The sequence below is a fragment of the Symphalangus syndactylus genome, chromosome 11, assembly GCF_028878055.3.
Source record: "Symphalangus syndactylus isolate Jambi chromosome 11, NHGRI_mSymSyn1-v2.1_pri, whole genome shotgun sequence".
NCBI lineage: Eukaryota > Metazoa > Chordata > Mammalia > Primates > Hylobatidae > Symphalangus > Symphalangus syndactylus.
In genome coordinates this window covers 40,297,860-40,323,719 of record NC_072433.2, presented here as the reverse complement: position 1 = coordinate 40,323,719, position 25,860 = coordinate 40,297,860, and the positions used below count along the sequence as shown (strand labels likewise).

At 43.0% G+C, this 25,860-nt stretch overlaps 2 protein-coding genes across 15 annotated transcripts in view; one reads left to right on the top strand and one right to left on the bottom strand.

Moving 5' to 3' along the window:
- The window catches only part of RBL2 (RB transcriptional corepressor like 2), a 76,438-nt gene extending 52,044 nt beyond the window's left edge, over positions 1-24,394 (top strand). For 4 of the 8 annotated variants that reach the window (XM_055297601.2, XM_055297599.2, XM_055297602.2 and 1 more), the window contains one exon: positions 5,161-6,697. In XM_055297601.2, coding sequence (XP_055153576.1) covers positions 5,161-5,331 — 171 coding nt within the window. In that variant the 3' untranslated portion in view covers positions 5,332-6,697. Of the gene's footprint in view, positions 1-5,160; positions 6,698-24,229 lie in introns of those variants that run through there. The other 4 variants (XM_055297597.2, XM_063612693.1, XM_055297598.2 and 1 more) reach the window with 2 other exon arrangements.
- On the bottom strand, positions 6,739-19,532 carry AKTIP (AKT interacting protein). Of its 7 annotated transcripts, none has more exons than XM_055297607.2 (10): positions 19,498-19,532; positions 15,505-15,616; positions 13,693-13,898; positions 10,327-10,391; positions 10,138-10,238; positions 9,583-9,671; positions 9,404-9,502; positions 9,203-9,310; positions 7,746-7,806; positions 6,739-7,576 (listed from the first exon to the last, which is right to left on the bottom strand). In XM_055297607.2, exons 2-10 carry the CDS (start codon positions 15,544-15,546, stop codon positions 7,466-7,468), a joined length of 882 nt encoding a protein of 293 aa, XP_055153582.1. In that variant the 5' UTR covers positions 15,547-15,616; positions 19,498-19,532; the 3' UTR covers positions 6,739-7,465. The 7 variants fall into 7 exon arrangements, with proteins under 7 accessions (XP_055153582.1, XP_055153581.1, XP_055153580.1 ...); XM_055297606.2 differs by lacking the exon at positions 19,498-19,532 and adding an exon at positions 18,413-18,576; XM_055297605.2 differs by lacking the exon at positions 19,498-19,532 and adding an exon at positions 18,438-18,576.
- Positions 24,395-25,860: the final 1,466 nt, after the last annotated feature.

The following is a 25,860-nucleotide window of genomic DNA, read 5'->3' as shown; positions in this document are numbered from 1 at the left end:
CTGTATTAATATCAGAGAAAGTAGATTTCAGAGCAAAAAATATTATCAGGACAAAGAGGGTCGTTTCCTATTATAAAGAGGACATATAACCCTAAATTAAAAAAAAAAACTGATAGTCAAGAGATTTCAACATAATTGGTACAACAAATAGAGAAAATCAGTAAGGATACAGAAGATGTAGACATTATCAACTGACTGACATTTATAGAACACTAACAAGTCAAGTGCAAACAGAACATTTACCAACATAGACTACATTCTGGACCATAAAACAAGTCTCAATAAATGTTAAAGGGTTGAAATACTGTGTTTTCACTATCACAATGGCATTAAATCAGAAATCAATAAAAGAAAAGATACCTGGAAAATCCCCCAATTCTTGGAAACTATATATTTCTATTGGTTAAAGAAAGCACAAGAGAAATTAGAAAATATTTTGAACTAAAAATGAAAACCCAAAATATTAAAATTTGTAGGATGTAGCTAAAACAGTGCTAAGAGAGAAATACATATACCCATGTTACAAAAGAAAAAAGGTCTCCAATTAGTGACCTAAGATTTCAGCTTAAGAAAGTAGAAAAAGTGTAGGACTCATGGAAATGGAAAACTGGAAAGTAGAGAAAAACCAAGGCAAACAAAAGCTAGGTTTTTTGAGGGGCTGGGTGGCATGTCTCATGCCTATAATCTCAGCACTTTGGGAGGCTGAGGCGGGTGGACTGCCTGAGCTCAGGAGTTCAAGACCAGCGTGGGTAACATGGCAAGACCTTGCCTCTACTTTAAAAAAAAAAATTTAACTGGTTGTGGTGCTGTACTGTGGTTCCAGCTACTCCGGAGGATAAGGTGGAAGGATGGCTTGAGCCCAGGTGGTTGAGGCTACAGTGAGCCATGCTCACATTACTACACTCCAGCCTGAGTGACAGAATGAGACCATCTCAAAAAAAAAAAAAAAAAAAAAAACCCAAAAAAACCACCTAGGTATTTTGGGAGATTATTTTAAACATTGATTCCTCTATGTACAGAATAATCAGGAAAAAGAAATGACACATTACTAGTATACATTAAAAGTATAATGAAAGATAAAGAACAACTTAATGCCAGCCAGATGTCATGGCTCATGCCTGTAATACCAGCACTTTGGGAGACCAAGGCAGAAGGATCCTCGAGCCCAGTAGTTCAAGACCAGCCTGGGCAACATAGCAAGACCTTGTCTCAAAAAAAAAAAAAAAAGCCAGGTGTGGTGGGGTTGGTGAGGTGTGCCTGTAGTCCCAGTTACTTGGGAGGCTGAGGTGGGAGGGTCACTAGAGGCTGCGCAGTCAAGGCTGCAGTGAGCTGTGATGGCACCCCTGCACTCCATCCTGGGCAACAGAGTGAGACCGTTTCAAAACTTTAATGCCAATAAATGTGACAATGCACATGAAATAGACAAATTCTTGAAAGATACAAACTAATAAAACTCAAGTAGTAGTAGTACTCTCGGTAGCCCCTGTATCTACTAAAGAAATTAATTTGTGGTTTAAAAACCTCCTGTCAGAGAAAACTGTAGGCCCAGATGGCTTCATTGGTAAATGCTACCAAACATCTAAGGAAGAAATAATGCCAGTTCTATAGAAACTCTCCCAAAAAGTGAAGGTGATAAATCATCTTAGTGTTTGAAGGAAAGCATCTGACAAAATCCAACATTCATTAATGTAAAAACTCTCAAGGAACTTCCTCAGCTTGGTAAACAATTACCAAAAGCATCTACAGATATACTTAATGGTGACAGACTGAATGCCTTGCCCCTATGATCAAGAACAAGGCAACAATGTCCACTCTCACTACCCCGTTCAACATTGTAACTGGGAGTCCTAGCATGTGCAATAAGACAAGAAAAAGAAGCCATACAGCCTGAAATGTTGGCATAGAAAAATCACAAAGAATCCACAAAAAGCTACTAGAACTAATAAGGGAGGTTATGTGATCAATATACAAAAATCAAATGTATTTCTATATGCTAGCAGTGAACAATCAGAAGTAAAATAAAAAATTGAATACCGTAACATTTTAAAATTACTTAGGGGTAAGTATGATAAAAACTATGTAACACATATATCCTGAAAACTATAGAAGCTTGGTGAGAGAAATTAAAGCCTGAGAAAATACAGAAATATGTTCGTGACACTGAATGAACATTCATTTCCAATTCATGGAAAATGAAACAGCAGTTTTCTCCCAATTGATCTATAATTTAAAACCAATTTCAGTCAAAATCCAAACAGATTTATGTAAAAAACTGATTCTAAAGTTTGTCATTTACAAGGCAAAGGAACTCAAATAGCTAAAATAATTCAAAGTTGGAGGATTCACACTAATTATGAAGGTACACAAAATATCTGTATTATACCACCACAGTAATCAAGACAGTAGTGTTGTTGGAAGTATAGACAGAGATCAATAGAAGAGAACAGAGTCCTGAAATAGACAACACGTATATGGTAAACTGATTTTCAACAAAGGTGCAAAAGCAATTTGGTAGAGAAAGGATAGCCTTTTCAACAGATGGTGCTGGAACAATTGGATGTTCATGTAACAAAATAATAGTAAACTTATTCCCATACCCTGCACTATATACAAAAACTAAAAATGAACCACAGACATAAATGTAAAATCTCAAACTACAAAACCTCTAGAAGACAACAGAAAATCTTAGTGAACGTTTTATGGGAAAATTTTATATACATCAAAAGCACAATCCATAAAATACTGTTAAAATGGATTTTATCAAAACGAATAATTTCTGCTGTTTGAGACACTGTTAAGAGAATTAAAAAACCAGCCATAGACTATTAGAAAATCTGTACACGTTCCATATCTGATGAAGCATTTGTATATCTACAGTATCTAAAGAATTCTCAAAATTCAGTAGGAAAACCACCAAATGTAAAAGTGGGCAAAAGATTTGAACACACTTCACCCATTACATGCCTGTCTGTTAGAATGGCTAAAATCTAAAAAGTGACAAATCATAAGTTCTGGCAACAATGTGGAACAATTTTACATATTGCTGGTGTGAATGCAAAATGGCATCACCACTGTGGAAAGTTGTTTCTTAAACATACCATTATCATACGACCAGCAATCTCATTCCTAGGTATTTACACAAATGAAATGGAAACTTATGTTTAGACAAAATCAAGTACATGACTGTTTATAGTGACTTTCTTCCTAATTGCCAAAAAGTGGGAAACAACCCAAACGTCCTTCAGCTGGTGAATGCATATAAATAAGCTGTGGTACATCCAGACAATTGACTGCTACTTTGCAATAAAAAGGAACTGATACATTCAATGTAGATAAATCTCAAATGCATCAATGCTTAAGTGAAAGACACTGGATTCAGTAGGCTACTTATGATTCCATTTCTATGACATTCTGGAAAAGGCAAAACTATTGGACAAGAACATTAGTGGTGGTTTGGGATAGGCTGACAAGGGAGTATGAGGGATTTTTTCAGAGGAACAGTTTTACACGACTGTAGGTATTTCCAGCACAGAGTTGGGAGTCTGTCTAGTAAAATGACAGCGATTATTAGACTTGGTTGGAGAAAGATTTGTCATCTTAATAAGTGATAGCTGAAACTCAGGGGGAGAATATTACAAAGGAAGAAGTAGCTTATGTCTAGAACCAATCTATAACGTACTAACATTTAGACTACTATGAGAAAATAATTATCAAATACAAGATCAGTTAAGATGAAGACTGGTCATTAGTGATACTTGACAGAGCAATGTCAGTGCACTGGTATGACTTGTTGAAAAATAAATTATGGTGTCATTGCTTATACGCAATTAACAATGTATACAGTAAACAGCATAAGAAATATTCAGGCAAATAGGAGACTGCAGAGATAGCAAATGCAGACCAGACTCTTAGGAAGGCAGAAAGGGGGCTAGAAAAAGAGTTGAAGGAAAGCTTTCTTCAGATGCTTAAGATTTTGTGGCCAGGTGCAGTGGCTCATGCCTGTTACCCCAGCACATTAGGAGGCCAAAACAGGAGGATTGCTTGAGCCCAGGAATTCAAGACCAGCTTGGACAACATAGTGCAACCCTATTTCTATTGTTAATTAAAAAAAAAAAAGAAAAACACTTGTGAAGGCACATCTGTTAATAAAGAACACTGATTTTCATTAAAACCCCCAAAACATTTATTACTTTAAAGAATAAAAATAACAAGTGTCATGATAAAATATGTCTGGGATTTGTTTTAAAATAATCTGGGCAATGGAAGTGAATGAGAGTATAAATCAAATAAGGCTGGTCAAGCATGCTGAAGTAGAGGAACAGGTATGTGAGGATGCATTATGCTTCTCTACTTTTGGATGTTTACAATTTCCTGTATCTGTGAATTTGCTTAGTATGCTTTCTGTAAGCAAACATGGATGAAGCAGCACATGAAAAAGAATTTTAACCAACAAACTAGCAGAAAATAATGTGACAGACGACTTTTAGAGGCTTTGGAGAAACTGAATGCTAAAGGCGCTGTACAGCCAGCCAGTCTTTCTGGCATTCTGGCAGTGTCTTTCTCAATTGCAGCTCCTCATCTGAGCCACTGTCCAGAAAATAATTTGAGTAACTTTTCTCAATTCTCCCAAGGATAATCCTCAGTTCTCCCAAGGATAGTACCATTCTAGACCTTACTAATTTATTACCTACAATGGATACCTTAGGGAATTAAGGCCTACTTTTCTAGTGAAATCCCAGTTGAGAATGGCTGCTAAAAACTGAGTAACATTAGACTGAAAAAAAGGAAATATTGTATAAAATTGTACTTTTAAAAAAGAGAAAAAGATGAGTCTAAGTGACTATCAGATAGCAACGTAATGCTCCATAATTGTAAAAAAAATCAAATTTGTGAACTCACAAATTATAGAAACGTATAGGTCAAAAGTGCCTGTGGAAGAGCTTGTTAAAAATAGAACTACTCAGCCCCTTCTCAAATAGCCATCAGCCTCAGCCAGCTGAAAAGTAAAGTTGGCAGGTTATGTAACTTAGTGTTTCTTTTCTCTGTAGATGTGTTCAAACTCTTCCAGGTAAACCGCTTAACTCATTTGAGATTCTTTGACTTAATACTGAGCTATGTGCGTTTGCATTTTAAAATTTTTATATCTTTTTCCCATCATAGAGACTGAGAGAAATTAATAGTATGATACGCACAGGAGAAACTCCAACTAAAAAGAGAGGAATTCTTTTGGAAGATGGAAGTGAATCACCTGCAAAAAGAATTTGCCCAGAAAATCATTCTGCCTTACTGCGCCGTCTCCAAGACGTAGCTAATGACCGTGGTTCCCACTGAGGTTAGTCTCTTGTATTGAAACTCTTTTCACAAAATCTGTTTAGCAGCAGCCTTTAATGCATCTAGATTATGGAGCTTTTTTCCTTAATCCAGCTGATCAGTTACAGCCTGTTAGTAACATGAGGGGACATTTTGGTGAGAAATGGGACTTAACTCCTTCCAGTGTCCTTAGAACATTTTAATTCATCCCAACTGTCTTTTTTTCCCTACCATTCAGTGATTACTGTCAAGGCTGCTTAGAATCCAAACTTGGATTTTTGACTCTGGCAAAGCTTTTAGAAATACTGCAAGAAAATGATGTGTACTCAAACGTGAGCATAGGAGGCTTCTGTTAACGTACTCCAACAGAAGAACTGTGTTTCAAGTTCAATCCTACCTGTTCTGTGGTCAGCTGTAGTCCTCATAAAAAGCAAAACAAAAATTAGGTATTTTGTCCTAAAACACCTGGTAGGAGTGTGTGATTTTTGCATTCCTGACAAAGGAGAGCGCACCCAGGTATGGAGGTCCTAGGTCATTAGCCCTCATCTCCCGTTCCCTTTGTGCATGTCTTCCCTCTCCCCATTCGGTGTGGTGCAGTGTGAAAAGTCCTTGATTGTTCGGGTGTGCAATGTCTGAGTGAACCTGTATAAGTGGCGGCACTTTAGGGCTGTAAAATGCATGATTTTGTAACCCAGATTTTGCTGTATATTTGTGATAGCACTTTCTACAATGTGAATTTTATTAAGTACAAAACTTCCAGGCTATACATCCAATATTTTCTTTAATGCTTTTGTACTTTTTTAAACTGTTAAAGCCCCTATAGCCACCTTTTGGGAATATGTTTTAAATTCTCCAGTTTTTTGTTATATAGGGATCAACCGGCTAAGAAAATATTTTAAATCAAGTTGAATTGAGGGGATTAATATGAAAAATTACGACCTCTTCCTTTAGGAGGGAGTTTTATCTAAAAGAAATGTCTATTAAGGTGATATATTTAAAAATATTTTTGGGTGTTCCTGGCAGTTTAAAAAAAATTGGTTGGAGAATTTAGGTTTTTATTAGTACCACAGTACCATTTATACAAATTAGAAAATGTTATTTAACAGCTGTTGAATTATCTATACATATCTTTATTAATCACTATTGTTCCAGCAGTTTTCAAGTCAAATTAATAATATTAGGGAGAAAATTCAATTGTAAATTGAATCAGTATAAACAAAGTTACTAGGTAACTTCATATTGCTCTGAGAGAAATATGGAACTTACTTACACTGTTCAATTAGAATAGTGTTCTGCAAAAATATTTATAAAACCTCTCAAGATACTTACTGCTACTGTAATTTTATATGAAGATAAGTGTATTTTTCAATAAAGCATTTATAAATTAGCCTTTGTTTGGTCATATTGAGAAAAGGGTAGTTTCCTGCATAAATGGCAAAGAACAATCATTTATTGGTTTATTTTGTCTCTACTAAACACATTAGTCATTCATCATTTAAATACCGGACTTCATTAGAAACCGTTTTAACACTTCTTTTTCTCCCTCCTGCCATAAAAATACAGTAAGTAATTTGCTTAAAAAAAACAACACAACACTAGGAACAAGTGTTCTGGTTTCTTCTCACTCAACTAAAGACATTTCTCAGTGATTTCAGTTTGTAAATCAGTAAGACAGTGCAGGCTACAAATCAGTGCAGGCTGAAGACTGAGATTCAAATGATCTTCCACTTAAAAGTGCTGAGCTATGGAACCTGCTCTCTCTATACCTCTCCATTTCCTAACATATATACAACTGAAACCACTGATTATTATAAACTATTAAGTAGTGCTGAATTCTGTCTGCTCTATTAGTTCAAATGAATGCAACTTACCTTTAGCATTATATTCAGAAAAATACTTACTTAAGCCTCAAGGTCCCCAATAATTTGGAGTACTGAACTAGATAACCACCCTAAGACACTTCTGACAGAAGTAATGCATTACTTAGAGACAGGTTTCCAAACCCTGCTGTTAGAACCTATGCATACATGGAAAACACTGGCAGTCAGTCATTGTTCACACAGTTTTACTCTTCAGGCAGTCCTCTGCCATTGGTCAGCTTGAACTAGGCCAGAGTCCAGCAGGAAAGTGCACGGTGCACCAGATTCACCATCTCTTAAGTCGCCACTGTTTTCTCTTCTTTACTGAAAGGCTGTACTGAGCCAGGCTTTACCCATGACAGGCCAGCAACATGAACACTTTTATTGTGCTGTTCTTCAGGCTTCTTCTAGGCACAATCAAAACAGATATTTAAAAAATTACTGGTGAGGAGATTTCAGCACTGTACAAACTTGTTTCCCAAAAAAGTTACTTGTATGTAATGAGCAGTCTCCAAATGAAGAAATTTTAGAAAAGAAACAATGAGTTAGCCATTTCGTAAGTAGTTATCCACTTACTTTCTGAGTCAGCATCTTTTCTCTGGCTTCATCATGTACAGAAGGATTCCATGGAGAAAAGCTTAAGGAAGAGAAAAGTATTTAAAACTATTTGTTGGCTCACTAAATTTCTATAACATTCATTTTGCAGTAATTAAGCTTTAAGCCAATTCCCCTAACTTAATAAAGCACAGTACTTTTTTTTTTTATTGTTGTCGACATGTATGTTTTAGACATTATCTCATTAATTTTGTCACATAACTATCCTTCATACATGAATGATCTCATTTAAGCCTCACACCAACCCTTGAAGTACTATTATTTAAAGATTAAGAAAGCAAAGCAGAGTAAAATTAATTGCTCTGGGTTACCAGAGCTAAAAAGTACAAAAGCCAAGTAGTCCATCTGCCGAGTCCAAGCTCTTTTTTTTCAGACTGAGTCTAGTTCTGTCACCCAGGCTGGAGTGCAGTGGTGTGATCTCGGCTCACTGCAACCTCTGCCTCCTAGATTCAGGCCATTCTCCTGCTTCAGCCTTGCTGGGACTACAGGTACCTGGAGTGCAATGCCAAGATCCTGGCTCACTGCAACTTCTGCCTCCCCGGTTCAAGCGATTCTCCTGCCTCAGCCTTCCCAAGTAGCTGAGATTACAGGCATGTGCCACCCACACCCAGCTAATTTTGTATTTTGTATTTTTAATAGAGACGGGGTTTCTCCATGCTGGTCAGGCTGGTCTCGAACTCCCAACCTCGGGTGATCTTCCCGGCTCAGCCTCCCAAAGTGCTGGGATTACAAGTGTGAGCCACTGCACCTGACCAATTTTTGTATTTTTAGTAGAGATGGGGTTTGGCCATGTTGGTCAGGCTGGTCTTGAACTCCTGACCTCGTGATCCACCCACCTCGGCTTCCCAAAGTGCTGGGATTACTGGCATAAGCCACCACGGCTGGCCATGAGTCCAAGCTCTTAACAGCTATATTCCACTGCCTTCCTAAGCAGTACCAATGTTGCCAAAGAGCAAAATCACCAATTCGTCCATTCCCAATACTCCTCTAGACACTGTTCCTTAAATCAAATGTCATAGTGCTTCAGGAACCCACTATTCTCACGCTATTCAGTTTCCCTCCTTTTACCACATCTGAATGTCTATGAGGGTTTGAAGTTTAAGAGGGGCTCCAGCTAAAACTGCCAGCTGAAAAGAAGAGTCCTGACATGTGAATGAATAAATATATCGCAAGGATCCCTGGGAAACCAAAGTCACCAGAGAATGTGCTGTCAGCACAGCCTGTCAGATGTGAAGCTTTTTGTTTAAGAGAAGAGCCTCAGAGGCATCAGAAATCGAGTTGGCACCAAGTTATAAAGGTTGTAGGCTAACAGCTTATGCATGTGCCTTTTTAAATCCCTATTCTGAGACCACCTGGAGAAAGGAAGCGGCATATTGGAAAGGACAGTGGACAGTTCGTTTGGGGGATGCACCACTTACCTAATTGCATAGGGGTCTTCTATTTTAGGTTGGTCAAACAAACGAGCAGTGCACACCTTAACACTGTCAACAACTTTACTTTTAAAAAGCTGAATATCTTTTTCATACCTGTGTTAAAAGTTTAAGTCAAAAAGTTACTAACTTAATCTACTTAGCTGCATCTTCAAATTTATTTTAAATAACAAAGCAAAAGTTACATACAGTACTGCAGCCTCTGGGTTCAGGGGGCTTGCTGTATCAATCTTGTAGAAAACTCTCCTTGCATACATTAATACCTGCCAAATATGATTATGGTTCCGCCTAAAGGGAAACATGGCCTGATTACCGAGGCGTCCTCTTGGCTGTATTATGTCACTAAAAGAAACACTTTATTTACTTACCTCCATTTTGCAAATGCTCTCTTCACATCCAGCTCACCTGAGGTGGGATCAACTAGTGGGTGAAAGACGGGAATATCGAACACCAAGCGCTGTATTTAAATAAAGAGAGACATGTCCTTTAATGGAAGCAGTGGCGCTTATGAGACCCATAGGAATCGTGATAAAAAGAGCTTCAGGACAAGGCAGTCACGTTATTTAAAGCTGAAGGGCTGCCTCAAGAGGGCTACTTAACTACTTTTACCATTTTCCTGAAAAACTAAATTTTGCAATGAAGCGGGGAAAACTCCCTCTCCTCCACTAGAGCCTGAGGGCCACCATTCACCTGGTGAGTGCTGCAGGATGGCAGGCAGCCAGCCTCCCTTGCAGACCCTGAGCAGAGAAACAAGCTCTGATGGCATGCCAGAAGCTGCTGCAAAGCACAGAAGTCCCCCTGGACAACTACTGGGTAGATAAATCATAAAGGTACCAGGTCAGGAAAAGAACCAGGAAAGCTGTAAGCCCTTTCAGCCCTTCTCACTGATCCACAAATGAAGGCAGACTGTGTCTCCAACTTACTGGACAATCACCATCTGGATAGTTATCAGGGATGTAAACTGTAAACTTAAATACGCCATCTTGGTAAAGTCCATGCCGTATGAATATTACTCCAAACCACACTGTAGGAAAAAATAAAAGAGTTAAGGCCTAAATTTGTGTGGGAGGAACTAAATGTGCCCATAAATTAAGAGTGAATCCTCATCTTACTTAATGCAGAGCGGTAAGATGGCTGCACATAGACGCCTGGTAGCTTCTGCTTCACAACCAAGGTACTACAACAAAAGCAGAATAATTAACTTGTGTGGATACAAATGACACATGCAGATCAAACCACCCCACATTCACTTTGAGACAATCAGTGGCCCCTCAAGGGGCAGCTGATGCCCAAACCCTCTAAGCCAAATTCTCACAATCTCTCACCTGACACGACTCAGAGCCCTGGCCCTGACCGCTGCCCACTACCGGCCTCGTAGCAGCAGCTCACAGAGAAACCAGCAGGCCAGCAGGGGCCCCACAATAAGAACTAAAGCCAAACAGGGATAAATGAATCAAGTTTCCTCCCAGAAATTCGCTCTTCCAAAACATCCTCTTGGAAACCAGCCTATAGGTAATTCTGAATAATGCAACCTGAGGTAAGTTCTGTACAGCTGAGGTCAATGAGAGTATTTGTAAAATTATGCTTTTGTGACTGGATGATCATTCAAACACTTTTAAAATACAATGTTAGGTAAATTAAGATTTCTTGGAATTGGGTCACAAAGTTGTCATTTTACATTTTAATCACAAGATCCCACAGCAGAAGGCAATGTTCAGACTCGCAGTGCTGCCTGGGGAGGGCAGGCATCCTTGTGTGGCTCTGACACGCCCTGCTCTCAAATGGACACCCTGATGCAGACACCTGAATTCTGTGGGCCTTGCCAGGGAATGGGAAACTGGGTGCTGAAAACAAGAAACGACAAGTGTATTGACACAAAGGCTACACTGGTTCTTCCGGGACCCAGTTACCCACCCACAGCCATTCTGATCACATTAACCTGCCAATCCTGGATTCTATCAAGAACTAGTTTATCAGGCCTTAAGTTTATCATTTTTACTACCTACTTTCCATTCACTTATTTTTAATCATTTTTGAGTTATTATCCAGTTCATTTTTAAGTTGCTAAAATTCAGCATGTCAACAGCAACATGGCCAGCAGATGTATCTACTACAGTGAAGTTTGCCAGAAAAGGCAGTTCTAATACAGATTTAATCACCCCAATAGAGGCCTGTCCAACTCACTGCCCAGCCTCAAACACAAGGCCTCCATTATAGAGCCAAAGGGGCCATTACTACCAAATCACACCCAGCCTTTGTATACAGTTAAAAAGTTACACTGGGGCCTCAGACCCTCTGACCATTACAACATTAATATATTGAGGGAGGGGTCAAGGATTTTTTTTTTTTTTTTGGTTTAAAAAAAAAAAAAAGATGAGGTCTCATAGGCTGTCCCCGGTGGCCCATGCCTGTAATCTCAGCTCTTTGGGAGGCCGAAGCAGGCAGATCACTTGAGGTCAGGAGTTTGAGACCAGCCTGGCCAACATGGTGAAACCCAGTCTCTACTAAAACTACAAAAATTAGCCGGGTGTGGTGGCGTGCACCTGTAGTCCCAGCGACTCCAGAGGCTGAAGCAGGAGAATCGCTTGCACCCAGGAGGAAGGGGCTGCAGTAAGCTGAGATTGTGCCACTGCACCCCAGCCTGGGTGACACAGTGAGACTCCATCTCAAAAAAAAAGAAAAAAAGATGAGGTCTCACTATATGGCCTATGCTTGTCTCACATTCCAGAGCTCAAGTGATCCTCCCACCTCAGCCTCCTGAGTAGCTGGGACTATAGGTCTGCAACTGGGAAATTTGTAATTTTTTTTTTAGAGACGGGGTCACTCTATTGCCCAGGCTGGTCTTGAACTCCTGGGTTCCAGTGATCCTCCTGCGTCAGTCTCCCAAGTAGCTGGGATTACAGGCATAAGCCACTGTGCCTAGCTCAAGGATGCTTTTTTTTTTTTTTGAGACGGAGTCTCGCTCTGTCGCCCAGGCTGGAGTGCAGTGGCGCAATCTCGGCTCACTGCAAGCTTCGCCTCCCGGGTTCACGCCATTCTCCTGCCTCAGCCTCTCCGAGTAGCTGGGACTACAGGCGCCTGCCACCACGCCCGGCTAATTTTTTGTTTGTATTTTTTTAGTAGAGACGGGGTTTCACTGTGGTCTGGATCTCCTGACCTCGTGATCTGCCCATCTCGGCCTCTCAGTCAAGGATGCTTTTAAAATAACTGTATACAAAGGAATTTTTAAATGATGGAAATTAAGAATTCTCCAAACTTTCTGTCCTTTTAACAAATTCTCAAATGAAATGCCACCTGCGTCTGTGCAGTGCTGGAGCCCCTCTGTGTGCCAGGCACCACAGGGTCACTGCCAGCACTCCACACCCTGCTTGGCTTCTTGCACTCCACAACCAGGTGCAACTGCAGCCCAGCTACAGACCTCGGTGACCAGTCAGCGTCTTCCTTACATGGAGCCCACATCTTTGTCTCTTCCCTAGAATTGCTAAGTCCTGCTTTTGGGGGTCATATAGAATAAGATCCTTCCTTGTGACAGACCTTCAAATATATTAAGACAACTTTAATATGTGCTTAAGCTGTCTCTTCTCCAAGAAAACTTCTCTAGTTCCTTCAACTGTTGATCCCTAAGGTCTGGCCTTCCTGGTCCCTCCCTGCTAGGCCTTCTCCTCCATCTGTCAGGAGGCTGCCTACAAGGTGACAACCAAATGGAGCACCACCCTCCAGATCAGTCTGACCCAAGAAGGCAGAGACATCCACTCTCCCACTGTCCCACTCTCTAGAAAACCCTCCAGGAGGCGAATTCCTCACTTCACATAAACAAAGACCAAATTTATTAAGTTCCTAATATACTGTAGGTTCTTTGAGACGGAATCTCGCTTTGTCGCCCAGGCTGGAGTGCAATGGTGCAATCTCGGCTCACTGCAACCTCCACCTCCCGACTTCAAGCAGTTCTCTGCCTCAGCCTCCCGAGTAGCTGGGATTACAGGCACCTGCCACCAAACCTGGCTAATTTTTGTATTTTTAGTGGAGACAGGGTTTCACCATCTTGGCCAGGGTGGTCTTGAACTCCTGAACCTCGTGATCCACCTGCCTGGGGCTCCCAAAGTGCTGGGATTATAGGCGTGAGCCGCCATGCCTGGCCAATCTACTGTAGGTTCTTAATAAACCTTAGTTTCTTCCTTTTACTCTCCAAAACAGACATGGAAATTAAAGTACCCTCTGCCTTTAAATCTTATTCACTCGAGCTCTAAAGAATCTTTAAGAGAGGCTATTTTTATATCTCTACCTACGTCTTGGTTAAGAAACATTTTATCACCAGCAATAGCCTATAGTTTTATATTTATTAAGTTTGATACTGGAAAGAGGCAGGTTTGAGCTTTGAGATTAAATGTCTGCCCTTTACTCCGTCCATCAGAATAAATTTCATTCTTCACTTTAAAGGATCATTCCTAATTTAACCAAATAGTTTGTTAAGGACTTACAATTCTGCAAGAAGAGAGTATTCCAGGTAGAAGGGTCCATAGGATGCATGCGTGCCATTTGTTGACTGTGCTGCTGGGGCAGGAGATGTAGGCTTAGTTATGGGCAAAGCATTTTTGGGAATAGAAGGCAGCTGTTTCTTTGGTGCAGTTCGTGGAGGACTGGTTTTCACGTCCCCTGTTAATGTCTTCTCTTCACCTTCAGATCTCTATACAAGATGAAGTTGTAAGAGTATCTGTTAGGATGATTCTTAAATCACAAGAGTACATTATTAGCTCCATGGCCTAAACGCTGGAATTACTCCTTTACAAGTACATTCTAACACCGTGACCAAGACAACTAGAAAGTTCCTTTGGGCAGGCAGGTCATATAAAGAGAAGACAAACCTGAAGCAAGATCAAAGCATTAGAGAAACTCTTTCATATAGGGAAACTCATCCTATAAGGATGATACAATCAGTGTGTACAGGATTAACTGAAACACAGAAATGTTTTTTCCTAGTGGCCCCAAAAAGAGGGCAAGGGGTTATTAAGCAATTAGACAACTGTACAAGGCTAGAAAAGTCCCCCAACACTTAGATGCTACAGAAGGTTAGGTGCTAAGAAGCTTAAAATAGTGTGGATGACTGAAATTAGTCGCTGCCTGTTAGCACTTGGGTTAGAAACAAAGAATCAAACTATTATCTCACTTGCCTGGGTCTGATTTTGATTTGTCCCTACTGGGTATGTTTCGACATTTCAAATATCACCAGCATAAACGGTCATCCTTCGTCAAAGACAAAGGTCGACATGAGTCAGAGACTAAACTCCCATCTCATAGGTACTTCCTTGGCGCAAGTACAACCAAAGGCTGTTTAATTAGCTATATAAAAACATGTATATCATATGCATTGCTCCAGTGATGGGGGCATCTAAAGGCCCTGACTTCAGCACAATGCAATATGCCAATGTAGCAAAACTGCACTTGTACCCCATTACTATGTACAAGTAAGGAAGAGATGTCATGTACACAGAAAAAAAGTAATAGTGGTGTTTGTTCTCCTAGAGGTGAGATTATGGTTTTTCTTTTTTTTTTTTTTTTTTTTTTGAGATGGAGTCTCGCTCTCCAGGCTGGAGTGCAGTGGTGTGATCTCGGCTCACTGCAACCTCCACCTCCTGGGTTCAAGCGATTCTCCTGCCTCAGCCACCTGAGTAGCTGGGACGACAGGCGCCCGCCACCACGCCCAGCTAATTTTTTTGTATTTTTAGTAGAGACAGGGTTTCACCGTGTTAGGATGGTCTCGATCTCCTGACCTCGTGATCTGCCCACCTCGGCCTCTCAAAGTGCTGGGGATTACAGGCATGAGCCACCGTGCCCAGCTGATTTTTTTATTGTTTGCCTATTTTAACCTTTCCTAAAATGAAAATATATTTTTTAAAAAATCATTTTATTTAGAAAAACTAAATTAATGCCCCTCAAGTCTAACTTGATGATATTAGACTTGCCTTTCCCACAGCTGTTCTAGCCATAGAACCTTGAAGTTTAGTAGAAAACTACAATATTTTACAAATTTCATCATGTGTAAATATAACCTAAATCATCTCAGAATTGTGATGACCAGAACAATTTCTATTTGAGATGCAATCCCAGTCTCAGAAACAGACTTTAACCAACAAAATAATTATTTCTCAAGAGTAAACACTTAACTAGAAAAAACAGGTAATTCTGTCAAGATTACAGGTGACCGTGACAGATTATTTTGGCCTTCATTCTGACCCTGTTTTCAGACACAGAAGCAAATGGGTTTCCTTCCTGAATTTATCAACTATACCTACTTTGCGTACAGAGCTTGTAGACATGCTCCAGAAAGGGTTCATAACGTGTATTCCAAACAAAGAAATTCAGTGGTGTATCATCCAAATCTTCTGTCTTCAACATTCACTTTACCTTAAAACAAGACGGGAAAACATAGAAACATGCCAACGCCAACAGTTAAGACTTTTTTTTTTTTTTTTTTTTTTCAGATGGAGTCTCACTGTGTTGCCCAGGCTGGAGTGCAGTGGTGTTATCTCGGCTCACTGCAACCTCCACCTCCTGGGTTCAAGTGATTCTCCTGTCTCAGCCTCCTGAGTAGCTGGGATTACAGGTGTCTGCCACCATACCCAGCTAAGTTTTGTATTTTTAGTAGAGACAGGGTTTCACCATGTTGGTCAGGCTGGTCTCGAACTCCCGACCTCAAGTGATCCACGCACCTCAGCCTCCCAAAGTGCTGGGATTACAGGCATGAGCCACCATGCCTGGCCAACAGTTAAGACTTCTGAAATGATGAATAACTAACTATGACACCCTGGATATACAATATAATGTTATATAACAAGGGGTTATAAAAACCTAGGAAAGGGTCTTCAGGCATCTTCAGAAATAGTTTCCTTCTATACCCACTTCCTTTTCTGGTTCTAATTTCTTTCACACTTAGATGTCTATAAGAATCTGTGCACCAGGTCCCTTGGCTAGGATTCAGATTACTCAGTGACACAGATGAGCTTTGGTGCCAGAAATTCAGAAGATACGGACAACAGTTGTTACTAGCACATCTCGGCATTTAACAGGAAAGCCAGATTCAGAATGCACTGTACCCACATATACAAAAGTTGTATCACTGTTCCCAGGGTTATGGGAACAAACAATAAAGATACAAGGAGGCTGGTTTAAGCGCTGCCTCAACTCACTTGAGTACAAAACGATTCCTCCAGCAAAGTATTAGCCAAAGAAATGAGAGAAAACAGGGAAGGCAGAGCACACGTATGTCACTAAGAAGACAGAAGAAGTTACCTGTCAGTACCATCCCCCAAAAAACTGCCTTCTACAACTTCGAAACATATAGAAACTGCAGGATTATGTACTTAAGAAACTGCCAAGCAATCCAGACAAATGCAACAGAGGCACGCAACAGAGACATTTCACAAGTACAGATCTTCCAGCCGAAGCTTCAAGTCGTGGATAAGAAAGCATGTCTCAAAGGTCATAAAGTCAGTGGGTCATTTACTAAAAATATAAAGAAGCAAAGGAAAAGCAGCCAAGCCCAGCTGTAAGAACAGCAACTTCCCTGCCCTGCTGATTTCCCCCCAGGCTCTGTTACCTTTAAAGCAGAGCTCCTTCTCTGAATTCCTACTTGCACCACTCAAAAGGCTGAAGGTGAAAAAGGTCAAAACTAAGCAACGTTTTCCTAATTTCTTAAACAGATCATGACCAAACCATGTACTAAATGTCCCCAGTCAGCAACAATTTGTCTTCTCTGACGAGCTTGTGACATCCAGGGACGTACCCAACCCAGGTCATCCATACCTTGCCAGTGCCTATTACTGCTGTTTTGTTTTCCAAGAGAAAATGCCACCCAGTAATTAAATCAGAGGAATGAGGATCCTGGTTCTTCTACTAGCATGGATAACATGCAATAAGTAACAACAGTTCTACGCAAATATGCCTTTAAAGGTGAGTATGACACACTGAATATACTTGGGATATCAAAAATGTGCGGGGGCATGTTCCCGTTTGGCTCAAATGAAGACACTGATTTTCAGATCCAGCAGTAATGTGCAGCACCCCAGTGTCCTCTAGGACACACCTAACACGGGACCTCATCCCTTGGGACACAGTGGTGCGCTCCACCACATACATTTAATGAGTTGGTGCAAACCTGTAAAGTCTCTTCCAGGTCTAACGCGTTAGGATTCTCTTTAAGAATCCAATAAATTTTTTCCCCGGTTCTGCCTGTCATTAAGCAGGAGATACTGTCTTCTGCTGCCTAACTTTGCTATTGATCTTTTAATCCAATGTTTCCAGCAGCAACATAATCACGAGAAACTGTAGCACACTTTTCAGGGTCTAGCCTAAGACAAGCACAGCATACATGTTCTGAGAGGAATGACATAGATGGAAGCAAGACATGTTACATCCTTGTCACTTGGAAACAATTTTAGAATTTCTGCCTGTTTGGCCACAGCTGCATTCCTTTACATCACCCAGCTGAGAAGTCTGGGTCTTCAGCCTGCGCGAATGACAGTGCGTCGCAGAGCTAAAACTAGGCTAAAACATGAGTGCTGCTGTTAACTCTACATGCCACAGCGCACTCACATCACCCCGAATCGGACTTAAGAAATTACATGTTAAGAGGAGACACAGCAGGGGCCAGAAAAAAAGATGAAAACGACCAGGGCCAGGCTCGCTGGGGACAGCCGGGACCCGCGGCGGCCTCGGACCGGCACCCTCACCGCGGGCGGAAACCCGTCTCTGAGCACTCAGGGAATCTGGACAAACCTGTCTCGAGGTGATGCAAGGCGAGGGCCCTGTCCTGGCCTCGCAGCTAGCTCGAGGCTGGCCCGGGAGCCGCGGGCCCCTCCAGTTGGGGGGGGCTCTGGGGCCCGGCGACGCCCCCTTAACCAGAGCTCGGGGTCGGGACCCGGCCGGGGAGGGCGGGCACGGACCGGGGCGAGCCAGCTGGGCCCCCCTCTCTCCCTCGAGCCAGGCCGGCCCAGCTCAAGCCGCAGTCCCCAGCAGCGCTCCCGGGCTGCGAGGCGGCCAGCGCAGCAGGTGCCTGCAAACGCGCACAGGTGCCCGGCCCCGCCTCCGTGTCCCACTGCGGCCGCCGTCGCCGAGTCGCGAGCGCCTAGAAAGATAGACAAATGCCGGGCCCGTGGAGGCTGGCGGCCAGATTTACAGACACCTCAGCCCTCGGGTACCCACCAGCCTGCCGGGCAGTAAGCCTCACCCCAGTGCCTTCAATGCAGAGCTCCTAGCTGCCAAGCGCCGTCGCGGCCCGACAGCATCTCCGGCCGCAACGCCAGCCCTGCCCCTGCTTGGTCCCCGCCCCGCCCCACCCCACCCCACCCTGCCCTGCCCTCGGCAGCGGGCTCCGCCCCCTGCTGCACGCTCCTGGGGCCTGAGGCTTCCGCCTTGCCTCCCGGCGCCAACTGGCTCTCACACCTGCCCGTCAAAGACGTTCTTCCGGGGGCGTTGGGAAGACCACGCTCGGTCCTGCAAATCAAATCACCCCGGTTTGGGTGGGGCTGCACTTGACCCTCCCCTTACGTAACAGCGTCTGGGACGACCTGTCAGTCATGGAAGTATCGGCTCCTCGGGGAGGGATGGGGCAGAGACAAACAAGCGCCGAGTCACAATTGGCCAGGGTGTCTGCCAGTCACTACGGAGACCTGCCCGGAGGTTTATTCGCGCAGGCCACAGCGCAACAGCCCTGCACGGGGTTGGGGCACAGGCTAGCGTCTGCGAGCCAAGCTTTTGGGGAGGGCCGGGCCGCACGACTGCCCCGTGGCTCCCAGCGCAGGGTCCTACTGCGTTGGGCGGCGCTGCAAGGCCCGAGGCCGCCACGTCGGGCCCACAGGGTACCAGGGGTTAGAAGGACGCTTGGCGTGGCGTCCAAGAAACGCCCGTTCTCTCCATCAGTGCAGGAGCTGAAGGGTGGAGCTGAAGGGAGCTCCGCTCCAAGTCGGCCCTGGGCACTAGAATAGCCAGAGGAGCTTTGTAAATCTGTGCGTGTCGGCCCCGACCTGCAGCATCCCAGTGGGGGCCGGGGGCTGGGGGGAGGGGGGAGACTGAAGACCAGGAATCCACATTTGTCACGGTTCCCCTGCTGATTCTGGCGCACACTGAAGTTGGAGAACCTCTCCCATGGCAACATAGTTCCTGGTCTTTTTTTTTTTTTTTTTAAACTCACACGCTCTCATTTGGACCTCCCATCTCCTTTCCCATGGAGGTCTCTCTCTCGCCTAATTCTGTGACCGCTGCCAGCGGCTTTCCAGGCCTGTTCTTACCAACGGTGCCTCCCCGTGGTTAGTCCCTCCAATCTCGGCACTCCACTTCCACACTTGCGCGACAGCCCTCTCCCCACAAGCTGCTGCCCCTTCTCTAGACACCAGAGGCACTGACCTGTCTGTGACACCGCCTCAGTGTCTTAAACTCAGAAAGCGCATTCTCTGGCCGGGTTGTTTGGTCTATTTTTGGTTGCCTCTGAGATTCTGGTAAGTGACTTATTAAAAGGGCAGGAAGCCAGATTCTCCTGATGTTAATCCCAAGGGTTGGTTCTGAAACCCACCTTCCTCCCCCAGCTGAAAACACTTCTGAGCCATTTCCTTTTGTCCACTTAGGACACATTTAGGAATGTTATAATGCCTTTTAATACGAGTCTTAAATACAGAAAGGCAGGCAAGCAGGAAATCCTTTTTTCAGGCCACAGGTGGTCTCCTTTGGCACCTCTGTGGCCCATTTTCTCCCAATCTTCTTTGAAGCTCTTATCCTCTGCAAAGCTTTTTTTCTGCTTTCTTCCTTTCCCCAACCTTCAGTTTTCACCGAAGACCCACATAGGTATTTCTCCAGCTCACATCTGTCCACTGAGCTTCCAATGCATGTCATCAACTGCTTACTTGGCACCGGTTGCCTCAGACACACACCAGCATCAGACTGCACATGGCAGGAAAGCCAACTCAAACCGGCCTACTTACAAGGGGATTTTTCTCCTATTGGAGGATTGTCTCCAGAGGTGGTGCCCTGGTCTTCTCTGCTTTCCTTGCAGTCCCTGGAATTGCACTTTCAGGCTGGTAGCAAGATGGCTACGGCACACCCAGGATCTCACAAAATTAAAAGTATCCCTTTCTTCCAATGGTCCCTTTTGAAATGCATGAATACCTTTCCCAGAAGCTCTGCAGAAGAAATGCCCGCAGGTTTCAATGGCCAGAAATAAGTCTCTGGCCACAGCGAAACCAGCCAACGGCAAGGGGAATGAGTCCGCCATGATCGGCTTGGGCTGAGATTTTCCCTGGATCTGTGCCTGGACTTTAGGCAGAGGAGAGCCATGATCAGATTTGTATTTTGAAAACATCACTTTGTGTGGAAAACAGATTGTGGGGCACAAGGGTCACGGGGCAGTTGAGAAACCATGGCAGTAGTTCAGGCAACAGACAATCTCATGAATTTGAAGGTAGAGATGGAGAATTGAATGAGTTCCAGAGATGTTTAAGACGGGATGATATAGTTTGGATATGGTTTGACCCTTCCAAACCTCATGTTGAAATGTGACCCCTAATGTTGAAAGTGGGGCCTGGTGGGAGTATTTGGGTCGTGGGGCTGATCCCTCATGAAAGGCTTGGTGCTGTCCTGGCAGTAGTGAGTTCGTGGCAGTAGTGAGTGAGTTCTGTTAGTTCCCGAGAGAACTGATTGTTAAAAAGAGCCTGTCACCTTCTCCTCCCCTGACCCCTGCTTTCTCTCTCGCCAAATGATTCCTGCTGGCCCCTCCCTCTGCCATGAATGGAAGCTTCCTGAGGTCCCTACCAGAGATGCTGGTGCCATGCTTCTCATACTAATATACTTAGTTGCCTCTGTCTTTCATTTGACATATATTTATTGCATACTTATGACATCTAGGCTTTAAATGCTGGGGAGGCGATGGAGAACAAAACAGACATTGTTCCTCCTCATGGAGCTACAGGAGATAGATGCTAATCAAGTCATCTCCCAAATCAGTGGCTCATTGCTCCAAGGAAGTGGACAATGAGCTGAATAAACCTCTTTTTAAAAATAAATGACCCAGCCTCAGGTATTCCTTTATAGCAACACTGATAGATTCATACAGGTGGGAGGAACAGAGCTTGGCCGTGGACTAGGTATGGGGGATGAAGAGGCAGATATGGCTGACACCTAGATTTTTAGCATGAGCTACAGGATGGATGGTGAGGCCATTCACTGAGGTGAGAAACAGTGAACCACAGGCAGGTTTGGGACAGTGGGAAATGGGAAAATCTGGATTCTGTTTTGGGTAGGTATGTTTGGGGTGTTTCTGTAAGCACTGTTGCCTGTGTACCTGATACCCACTTCTCCCTTTTTCATTGCTGACAGAATCTCCATTTTCTTGAGGAATTTAAGCCCTTCAGTGGTTCCCCATTGGGTAAAGACCAAACTCCTCACCATGGCTGTGGTCCAGCCCCAGGTGGCCACAGACTCCAGCCACTCTGACATTCTTCCAATTCCTTGGAAGGGAGCAGTGAACGTTCCCTTTGCCTGGTTCATTCTCTTCAATCCCCTACACAGATCTCAGCTCTAACACTACTTCCTTGGGGGCAATTTGCTGTTGATTTGGGAGATTATTAGTGTCTGTCTCCCACAGTGTAAGCTCCTGAGGAGGAACCATTTTTTCGCTTTTATTGTCTCCCCGGCCCCCAAAAGCTAGATGTTGTAGGCATGCAACAAATATTTGCCAAATGAAGGACAGAAGAAAGAAAAGTACATTTGAAACACCAACCTGCATGCCCACAGGTCTGCACCAAGAAAGCAACTCATTATGAAAATCAGGATGATTTATTCAAAGGGAAATGAGGAGGTGGCCTCCAGGTACCATTTCTTTAAGACTAAAACAAAGTGCTGAGAAAAATCTCAATGGACCCAAAACCTTACTTATAAAACATTTTCAGTCGCTTCATACTACATTTTCTATTCTAAATTTTGAAGCATATTTGATATATTTGCATCAAAAGGTTCTTTTTGCATCTGATCTTAATAGATAAGTGATCTCTGAGTATTGAAGACTTCTGCTCGTGTTCTAATCAGCAAAATATTCCCTGAATCATACATCTTTTGGACTCTGGAAAAGTAACTGTACAAAGCTGTTTAGATCACTGACTTACTATTAAAGGCCTTCACAGAAAGAAGGAAAGGATAAAATGATGAAGGTTAGTTAAAATGCATATGTTTTATACACAGGCACACATAGAAGCCAATGTTTTTAGCTCAATTCATTTGCCCCCAAGTCCTTTTCTGAAAAGTAGATTCCTGTATACATGTCACTGATTACATATACTGTTCAAAATATGGGAGGATGATCTAGCTATGCATATTAATGTCTTTGAAAAAATAAAATTAGCACATTAAAGCCATGACTTTATGGGTAATAATGTTTAGGATGAGACTAAAGTAGGCATTTAATTTTTTTTTTTTAGGTAAATGGATTTAAGGGAGGATATCAGATAATTGTCCTATAGTTAATAATGATCCTCAGACAAGACAGAAATCACAAATTTTTAAGAATTATTGAAGGTTTAGAAATACTGCTATAGACGGATGATGTGGCTTTTTTCCTTTCCATATGCTCATCGAGCAATACAGTTCTTGCTTATAACATCACAAATGTGCTTCCAGTTTTTGGTTGCATCACGTTTTCCTCCCTGCCCCATTACCCATAATTCCCATCCCTGAGTAAGTGGGTGGGTGGGTGGAGGAATGAATTTTACAGACAGACTACAACATTTCAAAATGAAATCAGAGTAGCTGATGGAGCACTGCAAATATTAATGTCTTAAGGAAAAGCAACCAATATATGATATTGCTGCTCATTCAGGGCTGAAGAGAACTGATTTCCTTTTATAATCAAACAGCATTTTGAACATGGTCTGACACCACAAATAACCCTCACTCCCTCAGCACGCTGATGACTGTACCCACAGCCATAAGAGCAATGTTCTCTTTGATTCAGTTTATCTTTGGGAAACCACCTCACTGTGGTTTCAAAGCATTTGGAATGATGATAAAGGCTTGAGTTAGTTTTATCTAGAGTGGCACACTCAGAAAATCAGAGAGAGAGAAAGCAATACTCATTCAGGGAAGGGTACTATTCCAGGCACAGACACCTTTTCTTTCTTGCAATAGGTAAATGGTGATTCCATGAAAGATAGGGAAGCTCAGTGATCTCGAGAGTCACCCACCCAAAGCAAATGACACCGTGACCATCATTTATTCTAATATTTTACTATAAGAATGTTCAGTCATACCAAAGAGTAGAGGACAACAAACTCCCTTACACTCACCATCTAGATTCAACAATGTTGATATTTTGCCGTATTTCATCTATTATTTTTCCTCCTGAGTCATTTAAAAATAAGTTGCCATCATCATGCCCTTCACTCCTTAGTGCTTCCCAGGGTGTTTCTCTTCAGAGCAAGGACATTCCCTTACAGAACTACAGTGCCACAGCCACCCCTAAGAAAATTCACTCCACATTCCTAGACTTTGTATGCTTTTTTTTTTTTTTTTTTTTTGAGACACAATCTTGCTCTGTTGCCCTTGCTGGAGTGCAGTGGCACAATCATGGCTCATTGCAACCTCAGCATACTGGGCTCAAGCAATCCTCCCACCTTAGCCCCCTGAGTAACTGGGACTACAGGTGCATACCACCACACCAGGCTGACTTTTATATTTTTTTTGTAGAGACGGGGATGCGCCCTGTTGGCCAGGCTGGTCTGAAAATATGCCGACTTCGGCCTCCCAAAGTACTGGGATTACAGGCCTGAGCCACCGCACCTGGCCTTCAGACCTATTAAAATTGCCCTAACTGTCACACACCAAGAAAAACACTTTTATAGTTAAGGACGGAATGTTTGTCTCTTCAAAATTTATATGTTGAAAACGTAATAACTAATGTAATGGTATTTGGAGGTGAAGCCTTTTGGAGATGACTGGGTCATGAGTTAGTCATACGTGGGATTTGTGCCCTTATAAAAGGGACCCCAGAGAGCGATCTTCCTTCTTCCACCACGTGAGGACACAGTGAGAAGATGCTATCCCTGAAGAAGCAAGAACTCACCAGACTCCTAAACTGCCAGCACCTTGCTCTCAGACTTCCCAGCCTCCAGGACTATGAGAAATAAATTTCTGCTGTTTATAAGCTGCCCAGTTTATGGTATTTTGTTATAGCAGTCCAAACAGACTAAGACAGTTATTTTTCTAAACCAGGATTCAATCAAGACTCAGTCATTGCATTGGGTTATATCCCTTTAATCTCTGTTCTAGAACAGCCCTCCCACCTTTTTCCCCCCAATAATATTGACAATTTGAACAGGTCAACATATCAGAGTATTCTGCATTTCGGATTTGGCTGTTTTCTTGTGATGTTTAACTTGATCCTCTATCCTTGTATTTCTTATAAACTGTCAGGTGTGAAGGCTTGATTGGATTCGTCGTCATTTTTGGCAGGAGTGCTTCATGGGTGAGAAGCTTATTGTGGCTCCTCGAGCTGTCTACAGGGTCTCCCTTTGTCCCCCAGGATAGAGTGCAGTGTTGCAGTCATAGCTCACTGCAATGTCAAACTCCTGGGCTCAAGCAATCCTCCTGCCACAGCCTTCTGAGTAGCTGGGACCACAGGTGTGTACCACCACCTCACCCAGCTAATTTTTTTTTTTTTCTTTTTTTTTTTTGTAGAGATGGGGGCCTTGCCATGTTGCCCAGGTTGGTTTCAAACTCCAGGCCTCAAGCCATCTTCCCGTATTGGCCTCCCAAAGTGCTGGGGTTACAGGTGTGAGCCATCGTGCCTGGCTGGAGCCACTGATTTAGTAAGAATTGCATCCTAATGGTTTTGCATGAACCAACGATTAAAAACAGAAATGTAGTCTGCTAAGAAAAGTTACCTATATATCTGGAACTGTACAATAATGAGCAAATAATGAGGCTTCCAGGAGGGTATTAGGGTCATTCCTACTTCCCACTTAATTTTAAGACTGAACTTCCTGTCAATAACTTTGTTATTATGAATGTCGAGTCCATAACAGACTTATTCTCATGGCCCTTGCTGCCTACTTTACGCTAGCCCAGTCGAATCCAGTTTTAAAATACGCCGGATGCGGTGCAGGAGACACTAAGTGGCGAACTGCGGTTGCCGTGCTGCTGAACTTTAGTGAGGGAAGCCCCGGCCCGGGTGGGTGGTTACACACTCCGCACTCGGTATTGCCGCATCCGACCTCTGGCCAAGTCAGGCTTCGGGTCCCTGATAACTGGTGTGCCCTAAACTCGCTCTGCAGAACGTCCATTTTTTTTTTCCTCTGATGTGGTAAGGTACGAAACATTCCTTAATGTGCCGAAGAAGAGGAAATAAAGACTGCTGGAAAGAATGCTAAAGCCAGGCGCACAGCTTTTTCCTCTGGGAATGTGAATAACACAGCAAACGTGACCGCAGAGAGACAGTGGCTGTACATCCTACTGGGCTCGCATGAGTGTCATTTGTATTTTTCTCAGTCACAGGCGGCAGCTTCTCTTGACACCATTTAGATGGCCCTTTCAGAAGACACTTAGCGGGTCAACCTTCCCTTGTTCTAACCAGCTCCAGCCTGAGAAGGTGCTGGGTGAGGTTAAGGAATCCA

Bases quoted from the DNA above. Each gene is read 5' to 3' on its own strand.
- AKTIP (XM_055297607.2), bottom strand. From the start codon at position 15,546: ATGAACCCTTTCTGGAGCATGTCTACAAGCTCTGTACGCAAA. The intron at 10,392-13,692 runs GTAAGTCCTTAA...CTTTTGTTGTAG, and splicing joins TACTCTCTTCTTGCAGAATT to TACCTTGGTTGTGAAGCAGA. The intron at 7,577-7,745 runs GTAAGTGGATAA...GATTGTGCCTAG, and splicing joins AAAAGATGCTGACTCAGAAA to AAGAAGCCTGAAGAACAGCA.